Below are 26,651 nucleotides of genomic sequence, written 5' to 3'. Positions count from 1 at the left end.
CATTTTCGACGCGGGTTGCTAAATCTGAGAGCTCTTACTCTATTAGTGCGGTTTGCCAGATCAGCGAAAAGCTCCCAACATATGAGCAATGACACTTCAGCTGGCTCTGCTGTGTGAAAACTCTGACATGATGTATAATACATCAAAGAAGAAATAGTTATTCCATGAGCTCCAACAAAGTGCAAGCTTTGAGTTGAGAGGCGTTGTTGTTAAACCATGTCTACTTTCTTGCGGACAGTAAAAAGAATCTCTAAAGGCCATGGTTTAACATGATATGTCTCCTTTGTTTAATCAGTAGAACAATCGAAATGTAAAAAAAACAGGAGATTTATGTTTTTTGGCCAGGTGCAGTAATGTACGTAAAATATGTGGTTGTAGGCCTTGGTGTAAAACTGGCTGGTGAACTGTCCACTAAAGCCTAAGACACACCAATGCAACATCAAAGAACTAGTGCCTGCAAAGGCCAACTGCTGCATCGCCTCGCGTCACCTGTTTTTGGCCAAAACGTTACACATGAACACACAGCAAAGACTCCAGCCAATGTTCAACTGGAACATTAAGTCTGCTGCTGCATGAGAGGAAATATCTCTCCATAGCAGCATGTGGTAGTAGTCTGTATTTGTCATTCAAAAAGGGCTACTGGAAGACTGACAGGACAGATTTAAGATGCTTGTTAGCAGATTAATAACATAACCTAATGGTGAAAGACTGAATCTCACCACTTCTTAGCAGAAGAGCAGTATGTCTTTCCCTCTGTGCCTCTACCTGTAGGTCCGCAGTTTCATTGTAACAAAGAGTGGTGTGAAAGACAAGAGCGCTTACCCTGTAGCAAAATCTGGAGATCAAAACATCACCAGAAGCACACTTTACAGCATGCTGACTAGCAAAAAAAACCCCGAACATACAAAAAACCGACTTCGACATGAAGCAGTTTCTGTTGACTCAAGGCACTCTGGCTGATGATTCGAATCTCTAATTATAAAGGGGGTAGTTCTAGTGATTTCATTGAGGCAGAATCAACATACTAAATCTGGCTGAAAAGAAGCAGACAAGGATCAAATAGTGCCAACAGACACACTACAAATCTAAGGCAACAGATCCTCATCAATGACCCAATATTGATGAACAGCTGACAAACAGCTTGGTGTGTCAGGGCCCTAGTATATCCTGTCCATCAGCTACCTTTCTCATAACTGTTTGTTTCATCCGGCATTTATGCAGAAGCTATTTACACACACACACATACAAACACACAATAGCGGGTATACAGGCACAAAGAAAGACAGATTCGCAGTTGATTGGTTCAACAATCTGTCTGGCTAAAAATAGAGCATGGAGTATGGAGGAGTCTGCGGGAGAGATTGGGAAAACATGATAGACACTGTGAGTGAAAGTGAGACCAAAAAAGATAGAGATGAAGGGAGGAGAGATAAAGGAGAGGGAAAATTAAGATGTCAGCGAGCTGGGAGAAACAAAAAGAGGACGACGAGGGAGTACGACAAGTGGTGAGATGAGAAACAGAGAGGGGAGAGAAAGAGATCGCCGGTCAGCTTAGCTGGTGTTTGGTAGCCTCTAAAAGCACCGGTGGGGAAGAGAAAGCTTTTAGAGCCATGAGTGAGGTTTCAGTTTGTATGTGTCAGGAGAGCCAGTGACTCAATACGCTTCAAAAGAAAAATGAGTTGGTGGAGCAAGAGGGGGGCGAGGGAGACAACAGAGCAGCAGTCTCACCTGAAATAGCAGCTCAAAACACTCAAGGAGGATTTTTCCATTAGTCATAGAGAATATGAATAGCTATCATGTGCAGTCATCCTGTGAAATCGCTATCATTATGAAAGCACAGTTACCACGGGTCAAATGCTGCAGTGATTCAACAACTTCCATTGTTGTTATTCTAAGAATTCACAGCTTTGTATCCACTGTTGCTCATTTGTGCATAAGCCTTATTTCTGAGCTGTCTTGATATGTATGAATTTCTCTTTAGGGTTGAATTTTCCCTCGAAGGATCTGATCACTGTAAGCTCTCCAAAATATCTCAGCCAAAATTCCTAACGTGTGTTTCCTAGCTGTGACTCAGAAACAGAGCTAGAAGTAGGGCATGAGTGAGTCACCCCGAAAACACCCTGAGTACTAAAATACCAGGTCTATTCTTCAGTGTAGGAGACCAAATAAAGGCTGTTTTTAACATGTGGACTGTAGTCTAAGACTTTTTAATGTGTTATTATTGGTTTTCTTTTTACTGCCACACTTCCCCCACCATGTGCATCAAAATCACAAAGCCACTCAATCATTATGTTTAGGATTGTTGAGCTATGGCACAATCTCATATACATGATACGCAGCATCTTCAAAAATGAGAGCAAAAAGAGGCTGAACTTGGGAAACTGACTGTAAGAAGACAGAAACGTTCAGCTACAGTGTATAATGTGACACGAATGACAATAAAAAAGGGAATGTCTGCACTCACATAGCATAGGACTACCTAGAAGAACTACCTCAGAACTTTTTACGTATTTTAGGACAAAAACAAACTTGTTGAAAAATGTTATCTGTGGCTATCTCTCAACTGCATCACATCATCCTGTTCTGCAGAGCATCTCAATGTGGGGGAGCACAATGTTCATGGGTATTTAGGAAACTACAAAGACCTTTTATGTATACTGCAGTTCAGGCAAACTGATCAAAGCAAGGCTTTAGCCAAGCCTTATCAGTAATAACAACCAGAACTGTGTCCCTTTTTAAAAAGAAATTCTTTCTCTGTCCCATCTCTAAATTTGGACGTTTTTGTGAGAATGCACTGCAGGCAGAACTCTTCATGATATCTGTATTTCCCTCGGCAGCAGGTTGAGGAACTCTAATCTGGTCAGAGAGCTGATCTGTAGAGCAGCAGCTGTAGAGGCGATCGAGTGACAGCAAACTTATAGACCCAGTGCAATGAACTGCCAAGTTTCATTTTCACTGCACCTGACATTCTACTGCTCCATCTGTGCCCAGAGTATACAATGCACTCTGAGAGCGTGGTGCATTACCCAAAGGTATATATTCCAATAGCACTCCAAATGGTAAGTCCAGCTCCAAAAATTTTAAATACGTTGGGGCAGATAAGTTGATTGTGGTAGGCGGCCACAAATAAATGAAAGTGTCGGAAACCCTGAGACTATTTGATGCCTTTTGAGCTTGAATATTAAAAATAAAATGAATGAAATGAAAAATGAAACATTTTTAAGACTTTTTAAGGACCTGCAGACACCCTGCAAATTTTCTTAACACAGAGAAACAAAGCTCACAAGGATTCAATTCTCGTATATGGCCAAAAGCAGAAGCACCTGTGTTATTTCAATAAAACACAAAATAAAAGTAACTGAGAAGCATGAAAAATGGGTTACTTATATATGTGCCTCTTCACATATCTTCACTCCCAGGAGCTAGAGTTCCAGTCAGCCAACTCAGAAATGATTTGTCTGACAATAGTACACCCAGAGACGTAGCTGCTATGGGTCTAGAGAACAAAGTTGGAATCAATTCAATAAGCAAACTAACAAGTATTCTCTACCTGTGTCACATTTTTCCATCTCTGCCTCTGTTTCTTCTCTGCGTCTCTGGTTTATTTTAACAGTATCTACAGCACCTCAGAAATAAACACGCAGACAACAGACAGATTTAAATAAATAATATTTTAAAAATGGAATTGAAAAGCAAGGTGGAGAAAATAAAGAGGATGGGTGTTGAGTGGGTTGCGAGAGCTAAATGGAGCAGAAAAGAGTGAGGTGATTGAACTAGCCAAACACACACATATATAAACTGGAAGGGGAGGCTCAGAGTTCAAGCCTTTCACAGGGACGCAGGCAGACACACATCCACGCCTGGTGTCCTTTAATCTAACTCTCATGGAGCACTGCATCTCATCAGAGGCGCTTCTCTGCAAGCCTCGTCCCTCCGTGCAGACTGACAGTGTGCTGAGAGATGCTCTGTTGGCCCTGTTTTCACAGTCATGGATAAACCCGCTCAGGAGATAAGACAGTGTTCAGCGGAGGAGTGACTCACCCATTAAACCTGGGAAACTGCGAGCGTGTGTGTGTGTGTGTGTGTGTGTGTGTGTGTGTGTGTGTGTGTGTGTGTGTGTGTGTGTGTGTGTGTGTGTGTGTGTGTGTGTGCTCTCTCCTCACCGATACCAATAATAGCAGGTAATAAATAGAACACAGACAGAACCAAAATGCCATCCTCGACACTCGCCTGTTATAAAACCCAGAATAATGAGACAATGACACAGTGGGAGTCAGGTCTATGAATGGAGTTACATGTGGGAAACTGATATATACTATGGGAGAAAAACCATACACCATCTATGTAGGAATGCACAAAAATAACATGTATCAAAAGGATCTAAATATGGAAGCACAGCTTATACAACAACACCGGTTTTGCATCTAACTTTATCTTCTATGCTGCCTGTGTTTTGTAAGTGTTCTTGCTCATAGATTTATGTTTTAGTCTACATTATTCTTTGATGCTGTAATCAAATTTTGACACCTTTCTTCACATATAAAGTACAGAGACAAGGGAAACATAAAAAGTGACAACATGCATTTTGCGATGCCAAATGGATTGCTAATATGACATTATTATATGAGTTATGACTCTCTAAAGTGCCAACAGACACATTATTGTTTGGAAACACCAGAAGGCACAATTATATAGCCTCCATTAACAAGCAAGCTTCTGCAAGGCTGCGGTTTAAAAAAAAATGTCCTTGTCCTACTTTAGACATCTAAAGTCAGTGTGAAGATGTTTATTTTGGAGTTTGTGGCCCATTGACACATGCAGAATGCTATTTCTCAGTTCAGACATTTACCCCATCCTTTTTGCACTAAAACAATTTTTGTAAAGCGGGATATGGAAGTATGAAGGCATGTCATTGTAGATATATGCCAGGACAAATTAAGTTTGCTTGTTTTCAGTTTCGGTATGTGTAATTTGGTAGCGTACCCATCTATATATATATATATATATATATATATAGTAATTTACTCTCACTGTATTCAATTTGTGAACAAGCTTCAAATGACTTGGTAGACTAAAAAGTAATTTTGCTCCTCTGCTCTTTTCTAATAGAATAGAATAGAATAGAATATTCCTTTATTGATCCCCCATTGGGGGAAATTTCAAATGTTACAGCAGCATGAAAAAGAGAAAGTGGAATGTAACAAAGAAAATAACAATAACACAATTATACAATAACACAATTATACAATAACAAATAACAATAAATAAGTAATAAAATAAGTATGTACATAGAGGAAAAAGGTATGTACACATAATAAGTAAGTAATAGAATAAGTATGTACACAAAAGATGGATTTGAGAATAATAACACATAGAGCTAATAATCTGTCTGCTTGTGTGTGTGTGTGTGTGTGTGTGTGATTGGCAATTTGGCTTGCTGGGTAGCAGCCCATGTAGCAACCAACGAAGCGACCGAAAGAGTGACCAACGGAGCGACTGACGGAGTGACTGACAGGGCGACTGACGGGGCGATCGGCGAGGCAACCAAGGGGGCGACCAAGGCGGCAACAGACTGGGTGGAGCAAAGACAATAACCTCAGAGCATAGACACTGCAAATGTTCCTAAAGTTATGATGTAATAGCTAGCGGGGAAAACAAAAGTGCTATTATCTTCCTATTTTGGTTGCACAATGGTTGGCGCACTTCCTTTCTGACTCGTAAATCGAGACAACTTTTTTCTGGGGAGATTGTACCCAGTGGCAAACAGAATTTCATAGTTTAAAGGGAACCAATCTAAATGCAGATGGTGTCATAATTCTATAAACATTACATTGCACAATCAATGTTTACTTCATAATGAAGTTAAAGCAAAATAACATGTCTGTGTCCATTTTAATATCTGAGAAGAGATAATGTAATTACATAATTCTCCTTTTCAAATAGTTTTATTTTCCAAATTTGTATTTATTTTTATTCCTCTGCTTGTGTAAAAGCTTACTGGGCCAGATTCGGCAGATTGTCTTAAATTGACTGGATCCAATTCAAGAAATGGATCATGGCTAGAACATACCCTGCAGGAACTCTGACACAATAACAACACCATAACCACATTACCTCCTAATAGCACTTTAATGGTGAGACGCTGACATATTCCCCCACTGTCTCCATTCACTTTGTCTTTTTTACATCTGCATCTCTATCAGCTGCCTCAGTGTTCTGTCACTCTCTCATAACCCCTTATCTTTTTTAGTCAACCACTATAAATCTTATTATTTACAGTAGATAAAGCAAAGAAACAGATTTTTAGTCCTTTGATAGAGGACTGCTTATGGTCTGATCTTAAAAGTCAGAAAATGAGTGTAAAGCATTTTGAGGAATGACAAAAAAAAAAAAACCCACACAGAATAAAGGTATTTACTATATTTTACAGAGTGCTTTAGGTGCAGCCACGAAAACACACAACAACAAGGTATTTAATAATATCAGCTACCAATCAACTAATTAATGACCACAAGACATATGGACATTTTCAGGCAAAGTCCGAATTACTACTACACATCTTTTCTCTGGGGACCAATTCAACCTGAGGCTTTTCGGCTATTAGGTGACCAATAGAGCGAAGCAGGGGTCTGGCACCTGGACCCCTTAAGCCGATCAATGCCTGTGTCACTCATAACATAGAGCAGTGACATTTGACCAGATTTGGGCGTTAACGAATGCCAGGAGGGAAGACAGAGAGGACCTTAATCGAACTCAACCGGGCAAAGAGGAATATTTGCCTGTTGCTCAGTTTGTCTGTGTGTGTGACCTTCTGTCTGTCTGTCTGGTTGTGTGGGCCACCCAACTAATTATACCCGTTTTTTGCCTCTAGCTGGTGTGACTTATGAGGGAGGGAAAACAACAGATTAGAGAAGCCCATTCTGGCCTCTCTGGGTCACTGAGTAAACAGCCTTGTTTGTCTCCAGCAACAGATTCGCTGGCTCAGCCTTGTAAAGTTGCAAGGAAACAACCAATTCCTTGTACAACAGTGACATAATCTTGTTATTGGGTGGTGGTTACATAAAAGAATTTATGTAACATTTGCAACATACAGTTTAATTTACACCTGAATCAATTGAAAGATTATTTTTTTTACCTTAGACAATTATAAATAGGGATGTACCAATCCTACTCTACCTCCCCCTCTGCCAAAACTCACAGTCAATAATAGAACCAGTGCCTTCCCAGGAAAATTATCATACAGGAGCTGAAGATAATACCTCTACAATAAGGAGAGATGTGGTGTGGATGGAAGAGGAAGGAGCGGTGCATGATACTGGGATTTTGTTCCAGGCGCGATGTGTTCCTCTGGCAGCTGAGAACATCTAAATTTAGACACACCCCTCGTCTCCCCTTCCTCTTCTCTGCATCCTCAGCCCCTCCTAGCCTCCTCATCCACACTTTCCCCTTCATTGTGCTCTCCTCATCAAGACGAACACAGAGACACGAAAAGCCCCTGTGGTGAAAATATCGACAGCTCTCCCTGCGTCAGACAAGTGTCAGCTGTGCCTCAATGCATCAAGCTCTTTGTGTGTTTGTGTGTGTTGAGGGCTAGAGCGACAGCCATCTCACATTGATGGAAGCCAAAAACAGGTAATGATACAACATAATGATACAGGATTTAGGTGGGTGTTTGCATGTGAATGACTGTGTGTGTTCCTGTGCGCACTGCCCATTAGCCATATGGTAACCATGTCAGAGCTGGCAGGAGAACATGTATGAAGTAAACTCACATTTTTTATGTTGTTTTTTTTATGTCGTGCTTTCATCCACATTCCTCCTAAATACTCTCTTTCCTCACATTTCTTAAGGTTTTAAGATACTTGATTGTCGCATTTTCATATTTTGTGACATTGCAGCGATTCTCAAAAACACTGCTTTGATTTTAAATGGTTCACAATTGTTATTATTTCTGTATTTGTTTACTGAAAGAATCCTACAAGCACACCTCGGCAAATCCTACAAGCACACCTCTGATCAAATGAAAGAAATGATTTTTTTTTAATGCATATGGTGATGTGCTCTTTGTATCATGACAGTTTTCCTCAAATTAGATTTAAAAAATTGCAATTTATTGCCTTGCATACAGCACTGCATCATATCATAGCATAGTCAATTGTAACCCCTGTATCATGATAAGATTCATATGGAGAGATTTTTACCAATTCACAGCCTCTTCGCTTAGCTTTCAGAGGTTATGCGAGATATTCAGATTAAGAAGAGGACAGAGCTGCTGTGACAGGACAGACATTTTGTTAAATATTTGTTCAATTAAAACAAAGTCAAATAATGTCTTATGAGTAACAGAGAAGTATTAGCTTACAATTTTAGTCGTAAATTGTACGTGTTTCTTTATAATTTATTTGCTGAATATTAGACTTAATTTTACTGATGATAGTAATGTTTATTGTGTTGGTTTGTTTGATAATGTCACCTGGATTATTTTGAAGTTTGATGTTTGGCTTAGTGCTTCACCTAAAGACCATTTTCTGTATCGATTAATCTGCTGATTATTTTCTGAATTAACCGATATACTGTTTGATCTATGAAATGTCAGAAAATAGTGAAAAGTGCTCATCACAACTTTCCAGAGCCCAACGCCTAAGGTGACCTCCTCTTACGTCTCGTGGGTCTGACCATCTGACATCAAATAAATTCACTTTAATTTCACAGAAGACAAAAAACTGCAAATATTCATATTTAAAAAGCTGAAACCAGTGATTTTTAGGCATTTTTAAAAAGTACTACTTATAGAAAAACATATTTATATACACTTCAAACTAGGGAACTGAAAAGTGTCATTTTGGTATTGGTACACATACTAATGAAAATTTAAAACAGGACACAGCCTGCAACATAAAGCTGGTATCAGCCACCCTCAGACGTTGTAATAAGACTGAACGTTCTCATAGAGTTAGATGTACATGCTGTGCTACCACAAAGTGATCAGGCGATCAGACGAGCAGAATAACATGCAGACGGCGTTCTGAAAAGGTTACAGCTCAATGTACTGCAAGGAGAGACAGAATGTGCTAACAGGATGTGGGGAGATGAACAACACGCTTGTTATCGAGAGAAGAATGAAGGAAGAAATTAACTGTATTGAAATGAGCTGCATCCACTTCCCTTCCTGGCCCTGCCTCTCACCCTTTACCAACTCTCGCTGTGTGACATGTTTTTCCTATTTCCCACCAGGAGTGAGGGGGTTTGTGTTCAATGCTGAGGTGGAAAGCGACAAACACTTTTGTTGGTGCTGCACAATATCTGTAATTATACCCCACAGGACATATACCAGAACACAGTGTCACTACCGTTGCCAGCAAACATACTACCTGCAACTGCTGCAAACCTGCTTTCAACACACACTAATGTTGCAGGCTTCAGGGTTCCCACACATTTTTATGGACAAAATTTCCAAACATTTCCATGACATTTCAAGGACCCATCATAAATACTTTTTTTTTCTTGCTCCACTTCTCTGCCGTTTTTCAAAGACATCGGTTCAAACGCTTACTTATTTCGACTAGTTGGCATGGACAGAAGAACCCAGGGAGAAAATGACTACACGTACGGTATGGTTTGAAAAACACACTGACACACATTGGAGCCACGTTAAGTCGCCAGCTAAAGAAAACTTGTTTGCTGTCATTTTACATTACATTGAAGGTTAGTCATGGCAGATTATTATAACAATCATTATACACAACAAAATCCCACAACTCTTCCAAAACATAGAATGATTTTGACTAAAATTCTATGACTTTTCCAGGCCTGGAAAATGTGATCATGAAACTCCATAACTCTCCCAAGATTTCCATGACTATGGGTACCCTGGGGCTTTTAAAAAGAGCCTCATTACATTGATGATACCACAACAGGTAAAACCATGAAGAGGTTGTTGAATTAGATATTACAGGTATAACTGAGGCAGGGAATCAAATACCCTTTGGAGCGGATTATGCTGATGTTATTGTGCCAACGATTACTGTTCTGTTAGACTTGTGTCGGCATCCGTTTAACAATGTAACTGCAGCAGGAAAGCATTTAATCATTTTAAAAGCACAAGTGTTTTGAAATGTAAAAACAAGGGTCAAATGGTGATTAAATATCCTGACTAATTAAAAACCCAATATTCATTTGGATATGAATGTGATTTGCAGCTTCACATCTGAACCCTAATTGAAACAAAAGATTTATGTTACCATACTTTATGAAATATACAAAACCAAAGAGAGGCGGGGAAAAACAATGGAAGAATGGAAGGGGGGGTGATGAGGAAAGGAAGAGACAAAAGGAGTCAAGGATCACACTGACTTAGCTAAAATGCAGTGGTGTAAAGTAACAAAGTATAAATACTTTATTTCTTGGGAGTATCTGTATTTTACTTGAGTTTTTATATTTCTGTCAACTTTCACTTTTACTCCACCATATTTCCTAAATAAAATATAAACTTTTACTCCACTTCATTTCCCCAAAACATTTCAGTTACTAACTGCAAATTAGGGAAGGAAGGGAGAGAGAGAAAGGAGGAGACAGACAAATGAAGGAATAACAGGGAAGGAAAACTGAATTTTGTTATTCAAATCCTTTAACAGACTTAGTTTTTCTTCAAGTGTAATGTACACTGCATTTTTACATGTAATATTTAATTGGGCCTATCATAAAATTACTTTTGATAATTAAGTACAGTATACATGAGATACTTTAATACTTTTACTCAAGTAATATTCTAATAGGTGACTTAAAATTCTACTAGTCATTTTCTGGTAGGATACTGGTACTTTTGCTCAAGTATGGCTTCCAGGTACTTCATCAACCACTGCTAAAATGGCATAAAAAATCTTATCTTCTAAAGTGTGTTTGACAGGGGTTCAGAGGTCATGAAAAAGAAAGACAGCAGCATGAAGGAAGAATATAACACTTGCACCAGCAGTAAAGCTTAATCTAATCAAGTTTACATCCAACAAACTATAAACTGACCTTGCTGGTTGAGCTGCTGTGTGCTCTTGCTCCACTGCGACAACCCCACAATGGCCACCATCTTGGCGCCCAGACTGGAGCGCCGCTTCTTGTTGCCAGCCAATGATGTGGAGTCTGGTCCCCCACTGCCAGGACTCTTCTCCAGGCTGTACATGGCCCCAGAGATGCTGGAGGAGCGCACCACGTTCCGAGCCGCCGCGCTAAGCCCGCTAAGGCCACTCAGCCCGCCTGGGCTGGGCACCTCCACAGAGCTGCTGAGCATCATGGTCCCGCTGGACTGGAGGGCCGATGGGCTGGGGGGGAGGAAAGTTGGAACAGGGCTGAGGGATTGAGATAAAAAAAAAAGGACAAAAACAATGTTAAGGTGAGGGTGGAAGTAAAGAGGACAGGTTGAAGGTGGCAGGCGTAGAACAGCTCAAATAAAAGGGCATCTTGATGTGCAGTTTGTCTGATGAAATCTAGAATTATAGCTTGTCTTACAGCTGCAGTAGCTCCCTGAGGCTGAAGGACACCAAGTTTAAATTTCAACCACAGTTTGGTTTACAATTAAATTCCTGGCTTAATGCAGAGGCAGCAGAAATGACTTCCTACCCCATGAAAGACAAACAAAAAGTGAAAAGCTCTGAAAAGTCTTTTTGATCTCCAATAGTTTTGCAAACTGAGAAAACAAAGAACACAAAGGTCAGCAGATGAGGACAGTGCAGATGGCAGCAGACTGTTCAACTGAGTTAAGAAATGTCTCCAGACTCTCTCTCTCTCTCTCTCTCTCTCTCTCTCTCTCATACACACACACACACACACACACAAACACACACACAAATGTCAGGGCTGGCCTGCTGTTGAGGGGTGACCCTGTCAGCTGGTATTTGTCTTGTGTGTTTTTTTCGGATTCTTATTCTGTGTCTGACCTTAACAGTGACACATGATAAACTCTACGGCTCAAGTCATCACTGGTTGGCTGAATCCTGGGAGGACAACAGTGTGTGTGCGCACGCTCTTGCTCTACGTTAATAAACTTAGTAAAGTATCTAACTAATGCACACAGAGGTTCAAGTCTTACAAAAACATTTAGACTTGTCGTAGTTGAAAAAGCACAGGTGTTACTAATAACTTAATGACGACTCTGTTCTTCTCAAGTGTCCCAGTAAGCTTTGACAGTGTGACAGTGAGTCAGACTGCACAAACCAGCACCATGAAACTGAAGCAGCCATCATTAAATTTCATTGCTCCTGTGCTTCTCCTAATGTGACATGTCAAAATGTCTTCTGTGACAAAAAGGACTGTTATCCTTCAGCATCTCTATCACGCCATATCTCTCTCCTCTCCATTTTTTTCCTTCGGTCTTCTCCCCTATCTTGAGTGATTATACTGAGGCTAAACCGACAGCCGAAGGGAACATTAAATATGTAGATGCACTGTGGCCAACATCCTGTTTTCACACTCCTTTTTAATAGTTCTCTTTCTTTGTGACTCTTCTTCGATATAACTTCTCCTACCACCTGCTTTATTATCACAGCCCCTGCTATCTATATTTTTTCTTCCTCTTTCTTTCTATTCTTTTTTTCACAGAAAGTATAGCAATGCAGTTTCATCCTGTCTCAGAGCCTATATAATTACCTTGCAAAATTTAAGTAAGTAAGTAAATCCTGTAAGTCCAGCTCAGGAGGTTATGTGTTATGTCCATGATCATTTTACAAAATGCAGTGCACTATATGTACCCAGATGGTGCACTCCTAATGGCCGTAAAGGTGACTGTAGAGCATTGGACACTTCTCACCCTCAGTGGTCGTCACATTGCCTACATAGCGGAAGGGGCAGTACCAAAAATACATTTAATACTTCAGAAATGTCAGTCAACTATTGCGGTAAACACCGAAGCCTTGTGCAAATATATGTTTATTTTTAAATACAACTGTATTGTTGTCAAATATCAGCCTTCAGTTTGTTAACTGGGATAATTCTGTAGTAATTTGGTACAGCAAACAAGAAACTACTCCAGCTCTACTCCGAGCTCCTCACCCTTTCTGTAAGGCTGAGCCCAGCCACCCTCCGCAGTAAACTCATTTTGGCCACTTGTGACTGCAATCTCATTGTTTTGAACACTACCCAAAGCTCATGAACACAGGTGAGGGTCGCAACATAGATGGACTGGTTAATTGAAAGCTTTGTCTTTCGGCTCAGCTCCTTCTTCACCACCACAGTTCAGCGCAACTCCTGCATCACTGCAGACGCTTCACTAAACCGCCTGTCTATCTCATGCTCCACTTTACCCTCACACATGAAGAAGATCCCGAGATACTAAGTCACGAAAACATTCAACATCTGGGGATCATGAGTTTCTCTAAATTTCATGGTCAATTCATCTCACTGTTGCTGAGATAACAACCAACCACCCAACTGGCAATGCCATTTCTCGAGGGCCTGCTTCTATCATGTCTGAAAGACTTCAGTATTACATAATCTGCTACTAATCGCAGGAATGTTGCACCAATTCTTTATGCTACTAAAACACTCACTCCCGTGACTGAAAGTCATAAATAATACATATGCAGTACAGCGAATTTGTCCTTAATGCATCTTTCAAATTGAAGATGTAAATGCCCTGTGCTTCAGATGCCTCTGTAAATCATCATCACTGCCCTGCTTTGTCACACCACCACAGCCATGATGCTTACAGCCCAAAAAATGTTGCTGACCGGCACTCTTTTTACAGATTCATTTAGAATTACCACAATAACCGAAGTGGGTGCTATTGAGGAACAATGAAATGGTGTAGCAAAGGGCAAATTTTGGCATTTTGTAATGAAACTCATAAAAATAGCCAAGTGAAAGACTGCATGCTTTGTATGGAGCTACTGCAGTGACATTTGTTATAAGTGGAAAAGGGTACCGAGGGGAACAAAAGAGGGGGAGAGGGGAAGTAAGGGCTTGATATCTGGAATTCAGGTGATCCTATATGCCATTTTTTTCTTCTACTCTTTCTCTCTTTTGCCCTCCCTCTCTTCCCTGCTCCCCCTCTCTTTTCTATTCCAGCCCATGCGCACTTCTCTCCAGCTCTCTGGGGGGCCTCTGTACTTCGAGCAGAGCAGGAGAAAATGAGGATAGAGGAGGGACAGAGAAGGCTGAAGGGAGACAAACAGAAGAGCTCTGCTTTCAGAAAGCCATGGGGATAAAGACGAACAAGTGAGAGAAGTTGCAGGACAGGGAGAAAAACATGGGAGGAGAGGATGCTTCATAATGAATGGACACAAAGAAAAACACTGCAGGAAGCTGGGGCCTGATCTGTGAGAAATTATGGAGTGAAAGCAAGAGGAGAGGGAGAAGAGTATGACACTGATAGTGACAACAACTGAGACATGCATCCATTCGTCTCCTTTTAATGACGAGATCCTCAGGCTGTGAGTGTGTGTGTGTGTGTGAGAGAGAGAGAGAGAGAGAGAGAGAGAGAGAGAGAGAGAAACAGGGTGAACTTTAATGTACTGTATAGTGTACAGTATATACGTTTTGCCCAGAGGACATATAGATTGACAAGTGACACTGGTAACTGTGTTGGTTTCATATCTGTAGAGCTAAAGTTTCACTACTTGGTTGTTAGTCTGACATGCAGAGATTGATCTAGATAAAGGGAGAGTTCAATATATTGTGAGAGACACTAGGAAGCTAGAGCCTGGAGAAGGTGGCTCAAAACAGTCATTTGAATTGTTAGGCGATGCTTATTTCACACTGACAAAATCACAAGCAGACTGCCCTTTTTTAAAAAATCCTGTGTGTCCTTTTTTAAATCTTTCTGTGGTTCCTCTATAAATTTGGACATTTTTGCGTGTGTGTGAACACAGTACAGGTGAAATTTGTTATTTGAATTCTTTTGTCCTCTCATTGGGTGGATAATTGATCTGTTGATCCAGTCAGAGCTGATAAGATGGATGGTGAGGAGCAGCTGCTGCAGAGAGGCGAGTGAAAGTAAACTTTTAAAACTAACACAACAAATGGTTAAGTTTCACTGTCACCACACCTGACGTTCTGCTGCTCCATCTGTCCCTAAGGTATGCTCTTCCCTCTGACATTGTGGTGCAATCAATAACCAAACGGTATATAAATTCCAATAGTGCTCCTGATGAATGACCTACCTCCAAAAATACAAAATCAATACATTGCAGCAGAAGTTTTAATCATGACGAGCTGCCACAAATAAACTGAAGTGTGGCAAAGCCCAAACTCATATTAATTGCAGGACGCTTAATTGAATTGAATCGAAATGTTATCATGGCTTTGTGACATCAGCAAATATTGTATCGTTGTCCAAAGTATTGATATAATATCATAACGTGATGAAACTTGTGATTTACATCCCTAATAGCAAGAGAGTGTGGTATGGTGGAAAACTCTGAAACAATGACTAAATAGCCCTCTAGATGAGATTGTTTGGTCAATAACCTATTTGGCTTGCATGTTAGAAGGAGCTAGTGTTGAATTTATTTCCCATTGCAAAGAATGTAATCTTAGGCAGAAAAGGCAGCGTAAGTAGAACATTTCCCAGTTTTTTAAGAGTTTCTTATCTTGTGCTGTGTGAACTTCATAGCTTATTAATCAACCCACAGAAGAAATTAAAATATATAATTTAAAGTGGGGCATGAACTACTTGTGTCAATATTCACAGAAAATAAAGAAAAATCAACTCTTAGGTATAAACTCTAATGATATGCCAGACATGAATAATGGCTGAATTAACAAACTACCCACAGCTGCATTTAGGAGTCTTCCAATCTTTAAAGATGTCATGGTGTACCTGTCCCCACGCTGTGTTTTGCTGGACCTTAAGATACAACCCAGAACCCATCTATCTTTATCTCGGTGCCAGACAGCTCCCCTGCCATATGTCTTTGTGCTCTCTAACGTCTCATCTCAGAGCTCATTTATTTCTCCTACCATCAGCAAACTGCCTCCCTCCACCCAGTCTGATGGCTACCAACCCCTCCCCTGCACCTTGACACCACCCATTTCCACCCAACACTGACCCCTGCCGTGTAAGATCTGGCCTCTTAATTTGTATGAGTGTTACATCATGTCTACACAGGAGGCGTGGTGTGAGCAGTGTGTTAGCAGAGCAGCAGCTAAGTCCTCCAGACGCACAATTTCAAAGAAACATACGCGGTTTTCTGACCATTTAAACTGTGAAAATTCAACAAACATGGCTTATCTAAACTTTCCAAATGTCATCAAATTGAATGAATCAAATCCTAAGAGTAAGAGAAGTCATTTCGCAGGGGGTTCTACCACTCAAAAAAATTATCCACTAATTAACAAACGTCTCTTACACTATTTAAGTCTATGGGAAAAGCTCACAGGTTGTAATTCCACTGTTAGGCCATGACGAAAATTGGCCTCAATGCTCTGTGCACTTCCTGGAGGTCTAGGTTGGACGAGCTTAAAAAAAGAAATATGGTGACGCCAGTTGTGTTTAGCTGGGTACAATTTGAAGACGCCAACTGCAAGGACTACAGTATGCAATAGAAAAATATATTCATAATGCTAACTTCTATGAACAAGGCAAAACAATGTGAGGTGAGGCTAAGTCATTCCAATCGCAATGAAAAAAGCACATATTATTCGCATGGAGACAAAGGATGACAAGACTGTCAGTCAACATTAGTCCTTCACTGTTGGATTGTTGGAGTCTTCCCTGGATTAGTATTACATCCACTGTCAAGCATAAAACTGTGTTGGCAAGCTAACAGTGAAGATGATCAAAAGTCATGAACCTCAGTATGATTCAGACTGTCTGCAGTCAGTGTAAACTGATGCAAAGAGTGAAAATGTGACCTCTCCTTTCAGTTTCTCCCATAAACACAAATGCCACAACCCTGTAATTAGATGTGGCTGAGCAATCCATTAATGGTCTCTTTAAAGTTGCTCTCGTATGCAGGCCACACTGCCATTGCCAGTCAGTTAATTAACCTACAATTTAGCTGCAAAGTAGATAGTAAAGATATAAAGAGATGTGTCTTTTCAGAAAACAATCAATATAAAGCCAAGGTGGACCTAAATGTGAACCAATAACCTGTAACATCTGTCTTAGTGTCTTTTCTAAACTTGTTTTACCTCTTTTTAATTTGTTTTTACTGCCTTCTGTCTCCACTCATTGCTTTTACTACGGCGTGTTATTGTTTTTTAATTGAGGATTTTTTTTTGTGTGTGTTTGCTGTTGGATGAGTCTGTTTTGATGTATCTTTGCCAAATATTTTTGGCTGATGCAAGAAGAGTTTCCCATGTGGGATAGTAGAGAGTAAACTGAGCTGAATCATAGCTAAATGAACAGAAAAAAAACAAATATCTCTCAATGTTCTGGTCAAATGTCATCAGACATTAAATTGCAAATAATCAGCATCTTATCCTGCTAAATGAGATTTGTGTAGACCACAGACAGTATGTAAAGATGGACGACATGAAAGCTCACTAAAAGTGAGGCCAAAACATCTTGATTGCCCTCTACTGGCTGGTTGCAGTATAGGTCATAAGCCCCTTCCCCTATATGTTAGCATGTATGTCATGGGCCAAAATAAAAAATCAAAGCATAGGTGTCGACTGAATAAAAGCCCAAGTACCCATGTGCGCAAGCGCCCATTCGGGGCCAACTGAAATAAATGTCAGATTAACTGTCAACATGTAGGCTTTGTTCCACTTGTCTGCCCTACTGACTAGCCAATCACATCACAGGACCAAAGCAGCTTTGAAAGGAAAAATGTGCAGCAACTCGTCAACTTACCTTGACCTGAGATTTTGCCTTGGCTGGACAACAAAATGGACATACTTTGTAATAAAAATAAAAACAAATTTAAAAAAACAGTGAGTGGTGTTACTGTTTCCACTGGTGTGACTTCCACTTCCCTCAGTACCTCCAGCAGGGCCCCTCCAGCTACGGTGAGCAAATAACAAACCCACTTCATTTTGTGGCTGTGTGGGTCCAACCAATTTTCGTTCACAATAAAATGTGATTGGCATCCTGGGAATTATTTTTGTACTTTTAGTATAGGTAAGTTGCCAAAGTAAATGAAACAGCATCAAACTAGAGCTTGTTTATGAAAAAAAGTGCCAGGGGAGGATCCTCCGCACCCCCCAACAGAGGTCTTCGCTAAGCCCCTAATTTTCTAAAATACTAGAAATGTCCTAAAATCCTACAAACATGTATGGGGCTGCTGCGACTGGCCCCTGGCCTCCTGTCATTTTGTCCCCCAAGCAATGCAAGTTGAGTATCTTTGGTCTACATGTAGATGGTTAAATTTCATGGTGTGAAATGTTAGTCATAAATTGATTGATAAATACTTTGTGTCAGGCCAGGAGAGGTGTAATGGACAGGGTCACTTAAATTTCAGGACCATGGACAGAGCAGTTTGTCGTGTGTGTGTGTGTGTGTGTGTGTGTGTGTGTGTGTGTGTGTGTGTGTGTGTGTGTGTGTGTGTGTGTGTGTGTGTAGAGCCGTGTGTATGTGGCCTCTGGACCTTTCCAGTCCTGTTTTGTTTTTCCTGCTGATGTTGCCAGTTTAGCTTCTCCTGAGAGAAAATTTTGTAGCTGCCACATCATTCGTTTCATTTTTTTGTGCAACCTGCTCCCAAAATAAAAGAGCCATGAGTGACTTCTGCTTGGATCGCAGTTATATTCATCTATTAAGAGTTATTATTGTTCATCTGCAGTCACCTTATTAAGTTAGTTTAATTTTGCTAGTGTAGTTATGTAAAACTGACATTGGTTAAAAGAGGACACCATACATAACAACAACAACAGAGTAGAAATTCAAGTGGATGGGGGTTGGGGGTGCTCTGTTTTGAGCCAGCAGAAATATAAATCGGCGTGTGTGAATCAATGTCAAATCAATTTGGATGCTTTCTGTCATTTTAGGTAGTTCTTATCACACTGATGAGTGTTCAATCGTTCATTTTTCTGCTAAGAGTTGTTTTAATTCATTTTTTGATGCTTTCAAAAGGGGATTTGACATCATGATTGACAGCAAATTGATGTGTTCACGTTTAAAAGCACTTCTCGTGACTGGTCAGACCAGTGTATGAGCAGGAACACAATACAGATAAAATTGCTAACATACAGACTCTGGCTCCAAATGATGATTCCAGTGCAAGATGATATGATTTTATATTTCGGATATTTTGGCTTCATTTTATTTTACATTGCAGGAAGTGAAGACATCCTTTCCATCTTTATATACAGTCACAGGTCTAGACTATTAAGTTGCCATGGTTATCTGGATGTGAATGTTTACCATAAAGAGCTGGCATGTCACTCGTCATCCTAGCTGAAACATTACAGTATTTTTAATGAAATTATGGAGTTATTGTTTTTCGGGTCATGTGTGCTTCTTTCATTTCTCCCAGGTAATTTGTATTGATGTAACTGGTGTTGTCACTACATATATATATAATTTTTTGATGTTTATTTTCTAGAGATGTTGTTCTCATGCATCTTGCAATGAGTGCAAGAGTGAAAAATAGCTAGAATGAATAAGAAATTCATGATGAAGAAACGAACACCGACAGTGCACATGAAGAGGCAGGAGCTGTAATGCACTTCCTGTTGAGGCTACCATGGAAACTTCCCAGGTTATAATATTGAATGTGTCAGCCATTGTGTTGGGCCTGGTCTTGTGTGTGTGTGTGTGCATGTGTGTGTGTGTGGCTGGTATATCTCTCTAATAATAAGAGGTCTCTTAAAGCATGAAAACAGAAGGCTTGGTTTTGCAGCTCCACACACACACACACACACACACACACACACACACACACACACACACACACACACACACACACACACACACACACACACACACAGAGTAAAGAGTGCCAGGCTGTGAGACAACTGAGAGCCAAATGGATCACACACAAAATCCAACACAGAGAAACCCAGCATAGTGCAAATACACATATGCTGTACTGAATGTACAAGCCAGAGTGTGGCAGGAGAAAGAGCCCAAATATTGAATGATAGAGGCCGTTGACACCCATGTCTTGGCTGATGGACCTGAATTTGTATCCAAGTTTTCTGTAAAACACTGCTTTGACACAGATTTGATTTCTTCAGTATCACATTGACCGAGAAAGTACAGTGTGTCAGAAAATTAACTGACCACATACACTCACATCACCGTAAGATATTCACAAATTTCCCATTTCACACTTTGCAGAGCAATATTATGCCTGGTGCACACATACACGCAAATCTGTATCAAATGCTAACAGCCATGAAATGAACAGAAAAGGGAGTTCATAAGCAGCTTTCGCTTTGCCTCCCTCATTGGCCCAATCAAATTTTTTTATCCAATAAAATCTTTAATGAGGTGAGTCATCGAGTCACTCCCTCTACATCACCTTGTGACAGTAGACATAAATTCGATCAGTCACATCATGTTTTCACACAAATTGCCAGGATCATGTCCAGTCAGCCACGGCAAAGGTTTAATTTTTTTTCTAGCTACAGTTAAAGGGTCAAATTAGCCTCAAGTTGTTTAAAATAATATAGTCGTGAAATGCCTCTTTTTAATTGAATATTTTGAATATTTCTTTTTCACTTAATTAACATACAGGTGAAAGGAGGTGGCCCTTGTCTTTTCCTTTGGCTGTTGCAAAGGGATTTTATTTTGTTTCTAGGTTTGATCTGTAAAATGGGTCACTATGGCTCTTCAAGGACTCGCGCTGAGCTGATGGAGTTTTGAATCATTAATGTTATAAACACCGCAGAGATGAAGCTGTACATTTGTTTAGTCTGTGCTGCTCACACACACACACACACACACACACACACACACACACACACACATATATATAGTAAAATAGTAAATGTGCAGCATACATCTCTGACCAATAACAGCAATAAAGAAACAGATGGATCAAAGCAGTAGCAATAGCAGTAAAAGAAGAGATGTAAAAGTAAAAGACCATTTGTCTGAAACAGAATTAATTGCAGTATAATGCATACTTGAATTCCATATAACACTTCAACACTATACTGTAAATACTGCTGGTAGTGTTTACCTGCATTCACTGGGCAAAAATGAAGGAGCACAGGGCTCTTTTTACAGAACCATCTGTACAGAGTTAGACACGCTGCTGACCAAAGTTAACATTTCTTCATCTGTTTATTTAATTTATCTATAATACTTTGATGATACCTCTGACTTGTGAAATGCTCTGCCGTTTGGCAAATGTTGTCATGTTCTGACAATAATCAACAGTTTAAACCACAATTAACCATATGATTTCTTCAGCTTTCACTTAGGAGCAAAAACCAGCCCCCAACTTAAATGAAATAGTGATTTGACTTGTATCGCTATCAACCAATATGAAAATTTTAGATCATTGAGCCCTCTTGATGGACGCTACCCTACAACAGTCTCTCTGTCTGCACCACACTGCACAAAAAACAGGTAAACTGAGCTCACACTTATCCTTATATAGCAATAACAATTATATGAAAACACTTTTGGCATTAAGCCACATTGATAACCATCAAATCACTACTCTGGAGTGTCATTTCAAACGTTCAATCACTCATCCCCAGCTTCCCCCACATTCCACACTAATCCCTCCACAGCTGAGCTAGCAATACAATGTTTTCATCTCAGCAGTGAATCAAATACCTTGTCCAAGATTTGAGCCAGCAGCCTTTTGGAGAAATGCAACTTCTCTCATATCATCACTTATTACCCACAGCAGTATCACCAGCTCACAGGGTTTATCTCTACACACCACCATGGGGAATCTGGTGTGAAAATGAGACACACTGCGTCATCTTCTTTGTCTCCCTACAGTGTCAAAGACTAAACAATTTTATATGTATCATCTTCCAATGTAAAAGTTGTTTGGGAAAAGAAAGTTTCCCTTGCTGCACTCCAAAGGTTGGCCCTAAACCTCTTCTCCCTCTCATCTCTTGCTGCATCCTGTCCAGCACTGAGCCATTCTCTTTGCGCCCTCGTCTCCTTTTCATCACTATCAAAAGAAGGATAGGAAAGTTACTGTCAGCAGCAGGGGGGGATGGAGAAATAGCAGAAAATAGAAAAATAAAAAGCCGAAGTGGCTGGACTGGAAGGAAAGTGGGTTAAGAGGGGCGTGATGGATGAGACTGGGAGCTTTCCTGACTCATGGCCTGCTTTCTCTGGTGACTAATGTGGTCAGTGACATCTCTCTCACTACCCCCTCAGCCACCTCGCCCCATCGCTCCATCCCACCTGGGATTCTGGTTGCCGGCTCGGGGCAGAGTAGCGCACAGACTCACCCCACTCACCCTGTCTGGATCACCAAGTCCCAGCTTAAACAGTATGGGTTGTGTGGTGCGAATGGGGGCTGAAACAGGCCTGTGGGGACCCCCACCGGGGTCAACCAAAGCACGCCTCCCAGTCTTATTTACTGCTAAACCTCTGAAAGGGATACGAACATAGTCAGATTCTGAGGGAGGATAAGATAAGAGCTGTATATTTATCTCTCTCCTGCTTATGTTTTTAAGACTTCATCATAGGCTTTTAATGCATTTCTCTGCTATCTTACTTTAATATGTGACCTTATTTTTGGGGTTGCTTTGCATGTTTGAGTGTTTGCTTGTTTGTAGATGCATACCGTACGCCGTAGCTGAACAAGCACCTCCTCAAAAAAAACAAGATGACGACTTCTGAAATGCCAAACTCAAGGCTTAAAAGTGGAAGTCCACGAACCAATGGATCACGTCACCTTAGCTTTGTACAGTCTACGCCGCCAACTAGCGTTTTAGAAATTGCAATGTAAAGGCAACACAGACACACCAATGTACAAGTAAAATGCTCCCAATGGCATAAGCAAATTGCATAGGCTACAGTGTAGACTCTGCGTGAAGCCACCGCAACTATAAATCAGCTTTAAGTTAGATTTCTTCCAGTAGCCTAGGTCTTTCTTAACCCCCTTACCACTTTTTTTTAGTTGAAAAGCAATCAGATGTGTATTTATTAGTGTTATTGATTGATTCAGGTCCAACTCTTGACATTTGAGTATAAAGTATTTACATTCTACATATTACATTATAAATATGCATAGTGACTGCCCTCTAAAGGTTGAAACCTGGTTATTACAACGTAATTTTACTACTGGCTGATCCTGGTATCAGGACTCTACATCATCAACCAAGCCCCCTGTCTCCCCTTGTCGACTACTTTGTGTGGGGGGGGCAGAGAGGTGCTGTGGATCGAGAGGCAGCACGATTGCGTGACTGCATGTGCCTTAATCTCCCTCCTAGTGCTGCCCTTTTCTGATTCCAGGGAGGAGACACTCAAACTAAAAGTCAGGGGGTTTAGTTACTCTTTAAATTCTAATTAACATGCAGTTCCTTGTACGCACAACAAACTACACAAATTGACAATTACCCCCACACAGCTACAGATACAGTAATGGTAAATAGCTTTTTTAACAATTGCTATCTCTGTTTTTTTCTAGTATTTAATTTAGCAAAAAGCAGAGCAGACTTTTGTCTCAGAGACAGGTTTTAGGTTAACAAGCGAGTGACTCACATGCACATGATGGAGGTCACCTCTGCTGCTGAAGCAGCCTTTAAACATGTATCAGGTGTTGAGAGGAATTGATTTCCTGTGGACTTTTGTTGCAGAATCCAATATAGCTTGGTAAAAATACAGAGGCATTCAACTGGATAATCTTAGACTTTTGTAAGGAAAAATACAAACTTCAAAAATATAGGTCAAAGTCCATATCCACATTCATATCAGCTAAACTCTTGTGGATGTGATTCATTCTGAGTGGACAAAATAATCTCACACAACACTATAGTGCCTCATTAGCAAGTCTAGTTTGAAGGGGGAAGAGAGTCGCAATACAGACCAAACACTCATTGTAAACCAATCACAGTTACTCTCTTTGATGACACATACCAATTGGCCGTTAAACTGCGCCTTGCAAATGGTTGTCCACAAGTGTACAGAGCCACATACACTGCAACCGCAACACAACCACACTGCAACAACACCACACTCACATATGAAGCTAAACCCAGACGCACACTCTGAAGCCTGCTTCATTACTATGATAAGTGTCTGCTCTGCCCCTTGGTTGTTTTCATTTCAAAGACAACCAGGACCAGCAGCTGCCAGCTACAGATCTGAAGTGTGGTCAGATGTGTCAGTGCATATGTGTGTGGGTGTGTGCTGCACTGGACTTTGCCTTTGCCCTTTCCAGCTATCATTTTTGAGAAGTGTGTGTGTGCGTGCATGTGTGTGTATGTGTGTGGGCAGAGACTCTTTGATGGAAGATGATACAGTGCATAACGTTCAGGCTGGCCTTTTGAGCAGCCAGCTTATCTGATACTGTCTGACTCAAACACATACTCATAGACACACATGCACACATATTTCCCCCCCTGGTGAATATTTCAGAAGTACGGGGTTCGTTCTGCCCCTTTGAACTTGTATGTCACACCTCTCAAATCTGCTTGGTAACCACACCCATCTAATCCTGGACCTTAAACTGTGACACAAATGCATGAATACTTCATAAATGTAAGCTGTGTGGCGCAGCTGTTTGAAGACGTCAGAAAGGATGACAGATTCTTTTTTTTGGACTAGTATAGATTTCCAACTTTGTGGAAAATGGCTTCTGCATTTAAATGTTTTGAATTTTGTGTAAATGGAGATACAGAAACATGACTTTCCAGAGGACAGTGTTGAGTCTCTTTGCAGCTTTTACTGCCTCAATGGATTATTCAGAGGATCAAGTGAGAGTCGGGCAAGGATTTCAAGAGTTAAGCACGTGGATAATTATTCTCTTTCTCCTCAAAACGGGCCAAGGAGGGCACACTCCTTTAGTGCAGGTTAATGTACCCACTTTGTGCTTCACACAATGTGCTTAACACGAACAATTACACATGTAGAGCTTTTGGATTGTTAGATTTTCTATGAAAAAAAAGATTTAGAGAAAGACACAGGAAGCTCTGGAGCCCCATCATGTGTTTCTGCCACCATCCACAGGTGGGGAACACAGTTTGAGCTGAGATCTGGACACTGTCATGTTTGCGTCTGTGTGTGCGACCATCTGATATAATCTCACACCTCAGCATGCACTTGGCCTGACCTGAGTGCTGGCAGAGGACAGACACCTAAAAAATAAAAAAAGAGCTTATTCTCTCCCTCACACTCCCTTCCCCCTTCTGTTACTGTCACCCTTGCTCACATGCACTCACACATACAATCAAAAAAAGAGGTAGCAACTGGTTCATTCTGATGCACCTCTATGCCTTTGACCCCATGCAACCCTAATAAAGATGACCAGCAAAAGTGCAAAGTTGACCACTTACATGCTTGTCTTTACATGGCTAAATAAATCAACAGACCGTTAGTTTTCCATTTCTCTGGTAACATTGTTTAAAATTTCATTAGAGCACATTTAAATGTCAAAAGCATGCATAGGCTACTCATATTAATTTAGAAATGAAAGAAAAAAATGATTATTTAGGTCACATTGCAATCACTCTCCTACAGGTTCAATGTGCATTATCTTTATACCATCTCATATGACCACATCAATCCCTTTAAACAGTTAATGAGATTGAGTAAAGAAGCATTAAACTGAAACCTTTAAGTACATCTTGGCATTGTTAGGCGTCTAATGCTTCATTGAGAGCAAAAAGGGAGAAAGTCTTCCCAGCTGATAGCAATCATTTAATCTGTTGCCCATTGCCTGCACAACAGACCTATACATTGTAGCAATAAAGAGAAATTCACATGACTGCGCCCAGTTTGGGCCATGCACCTCTTATCCCCGATCATCTGCTATTAATTGCATGATTCAGAATATCAATCCATTGGCGCTGCCGCTGCCCTGTGCGGAAATTAAGCACCGCGAGCCCCGCAATTAAAAAGGAATCAGAGCACTTACCGCTTACAGCAAGGAGCGGCGAAGGCAAGGTGTGGGGTCGGAAGTTGTCAAATGATTGTTTGCTTCTGTCGTATCTGTAAGAAGGTCATCGTTTGGGTTTTATTTTTGCGGTGCTGGACGTCGGTTTGCTGGACGGTTTCGCTCCGCTCAGTGCTGCTGCTCACACGGCATCCAAGGCGCGGTGAGAGACGCTGCTGTGGAGGGAGGAGAGGAGGGGAGAGAGGAGAGATGAGATTAAGCCTGGTTGCTTTCAGCAGCATGGCAAACAGCGACATTGTGTGGTCTTATGAGGGAACCGTGAATAAACACTATAGATCTATGGTGACAGAGATGGGGGGATCAGGATGTTGCCCTGAGTTGGTTCACATCACCAAGTTAATTGCACATGAATGCCCAATGAACGCTAAAGTTGGCTTCCGATTCAGCATTTAAAGGGAGATTAAAGGGAATTTACACCGTTTAACAACCGATCCTCGGCTTTTTACACCTCTTACTGTTTTGAAAGCATGCTAAACATAATCTGAAACTCACTTTCACATTTGTAAAACCTTTATTCTATTTGTGAGAGTGCAAACAGGTAGATTTCACTGCGTTTCTCGCATGCTGACCACATTAGACCAGGTTCAGATCAAAAACCACTATATTGAGACTGGTCAAACCTGGACTAGATGATCCAAGATAGGGATGCATGGTATTGCATTTTTTACTGATATCCTATATGCTGAT

The 26,651-nt window shown here is 40.7% G+C and overlaps 1 protein-coding gene across 1 annotated transcript in view; it reads right to left on the bottom strand.

Annotated features, from left to right (window-relative positions):
• The window catches only part of rims3 (regulating synaptic membrane exocytosis 3), a 44,260-nt gene extending 18,109 nt beyond the window's left edge, over positions 1-26,151 (bottom strand). The window contains exons 1-2 of the mRNA XM_042506641.2: positions 25,926-26,151; positions 11,020-11,339 (exon numbers count right to left, since the gene is read on the bottom strand). Of these exons, the coding sequence (XP_042362575.1) occupies positions 11,020-11,284 (265 nt within the window). The 5' untranslated portion in view covers positions 11,285-11,339; positions 25,926-26,151. The remainder of the gene's footprint in view (positions 1-11,019; positions 11,340-25,925) is intronic.
• Positions 26,152-26,651: the final 500 nt, after the last annotated feature.

The sequence above is a fragment of the Plectropomus leopardus genome, chromosome 17 (assembly GCF_026936395.1).
Source record: "Plectropomus leopardus strain MGB_pleo_1.0 chromosome 17, ASM2693639v1, whole genome shotgun sequence".
Taxonomy (NCBI): domain Eukaryota; kingdom Metazoa; phylum Chordata; class Actinopteri; order Perciformes; family Serranidae; genus Plectropomus; species Plectropomus leopardus.
The sequence above is the reverse complement of the archived record's forward strand: the minus strand, read 5'-3'. Positions and strand labels throughout refer to the sequence as shown.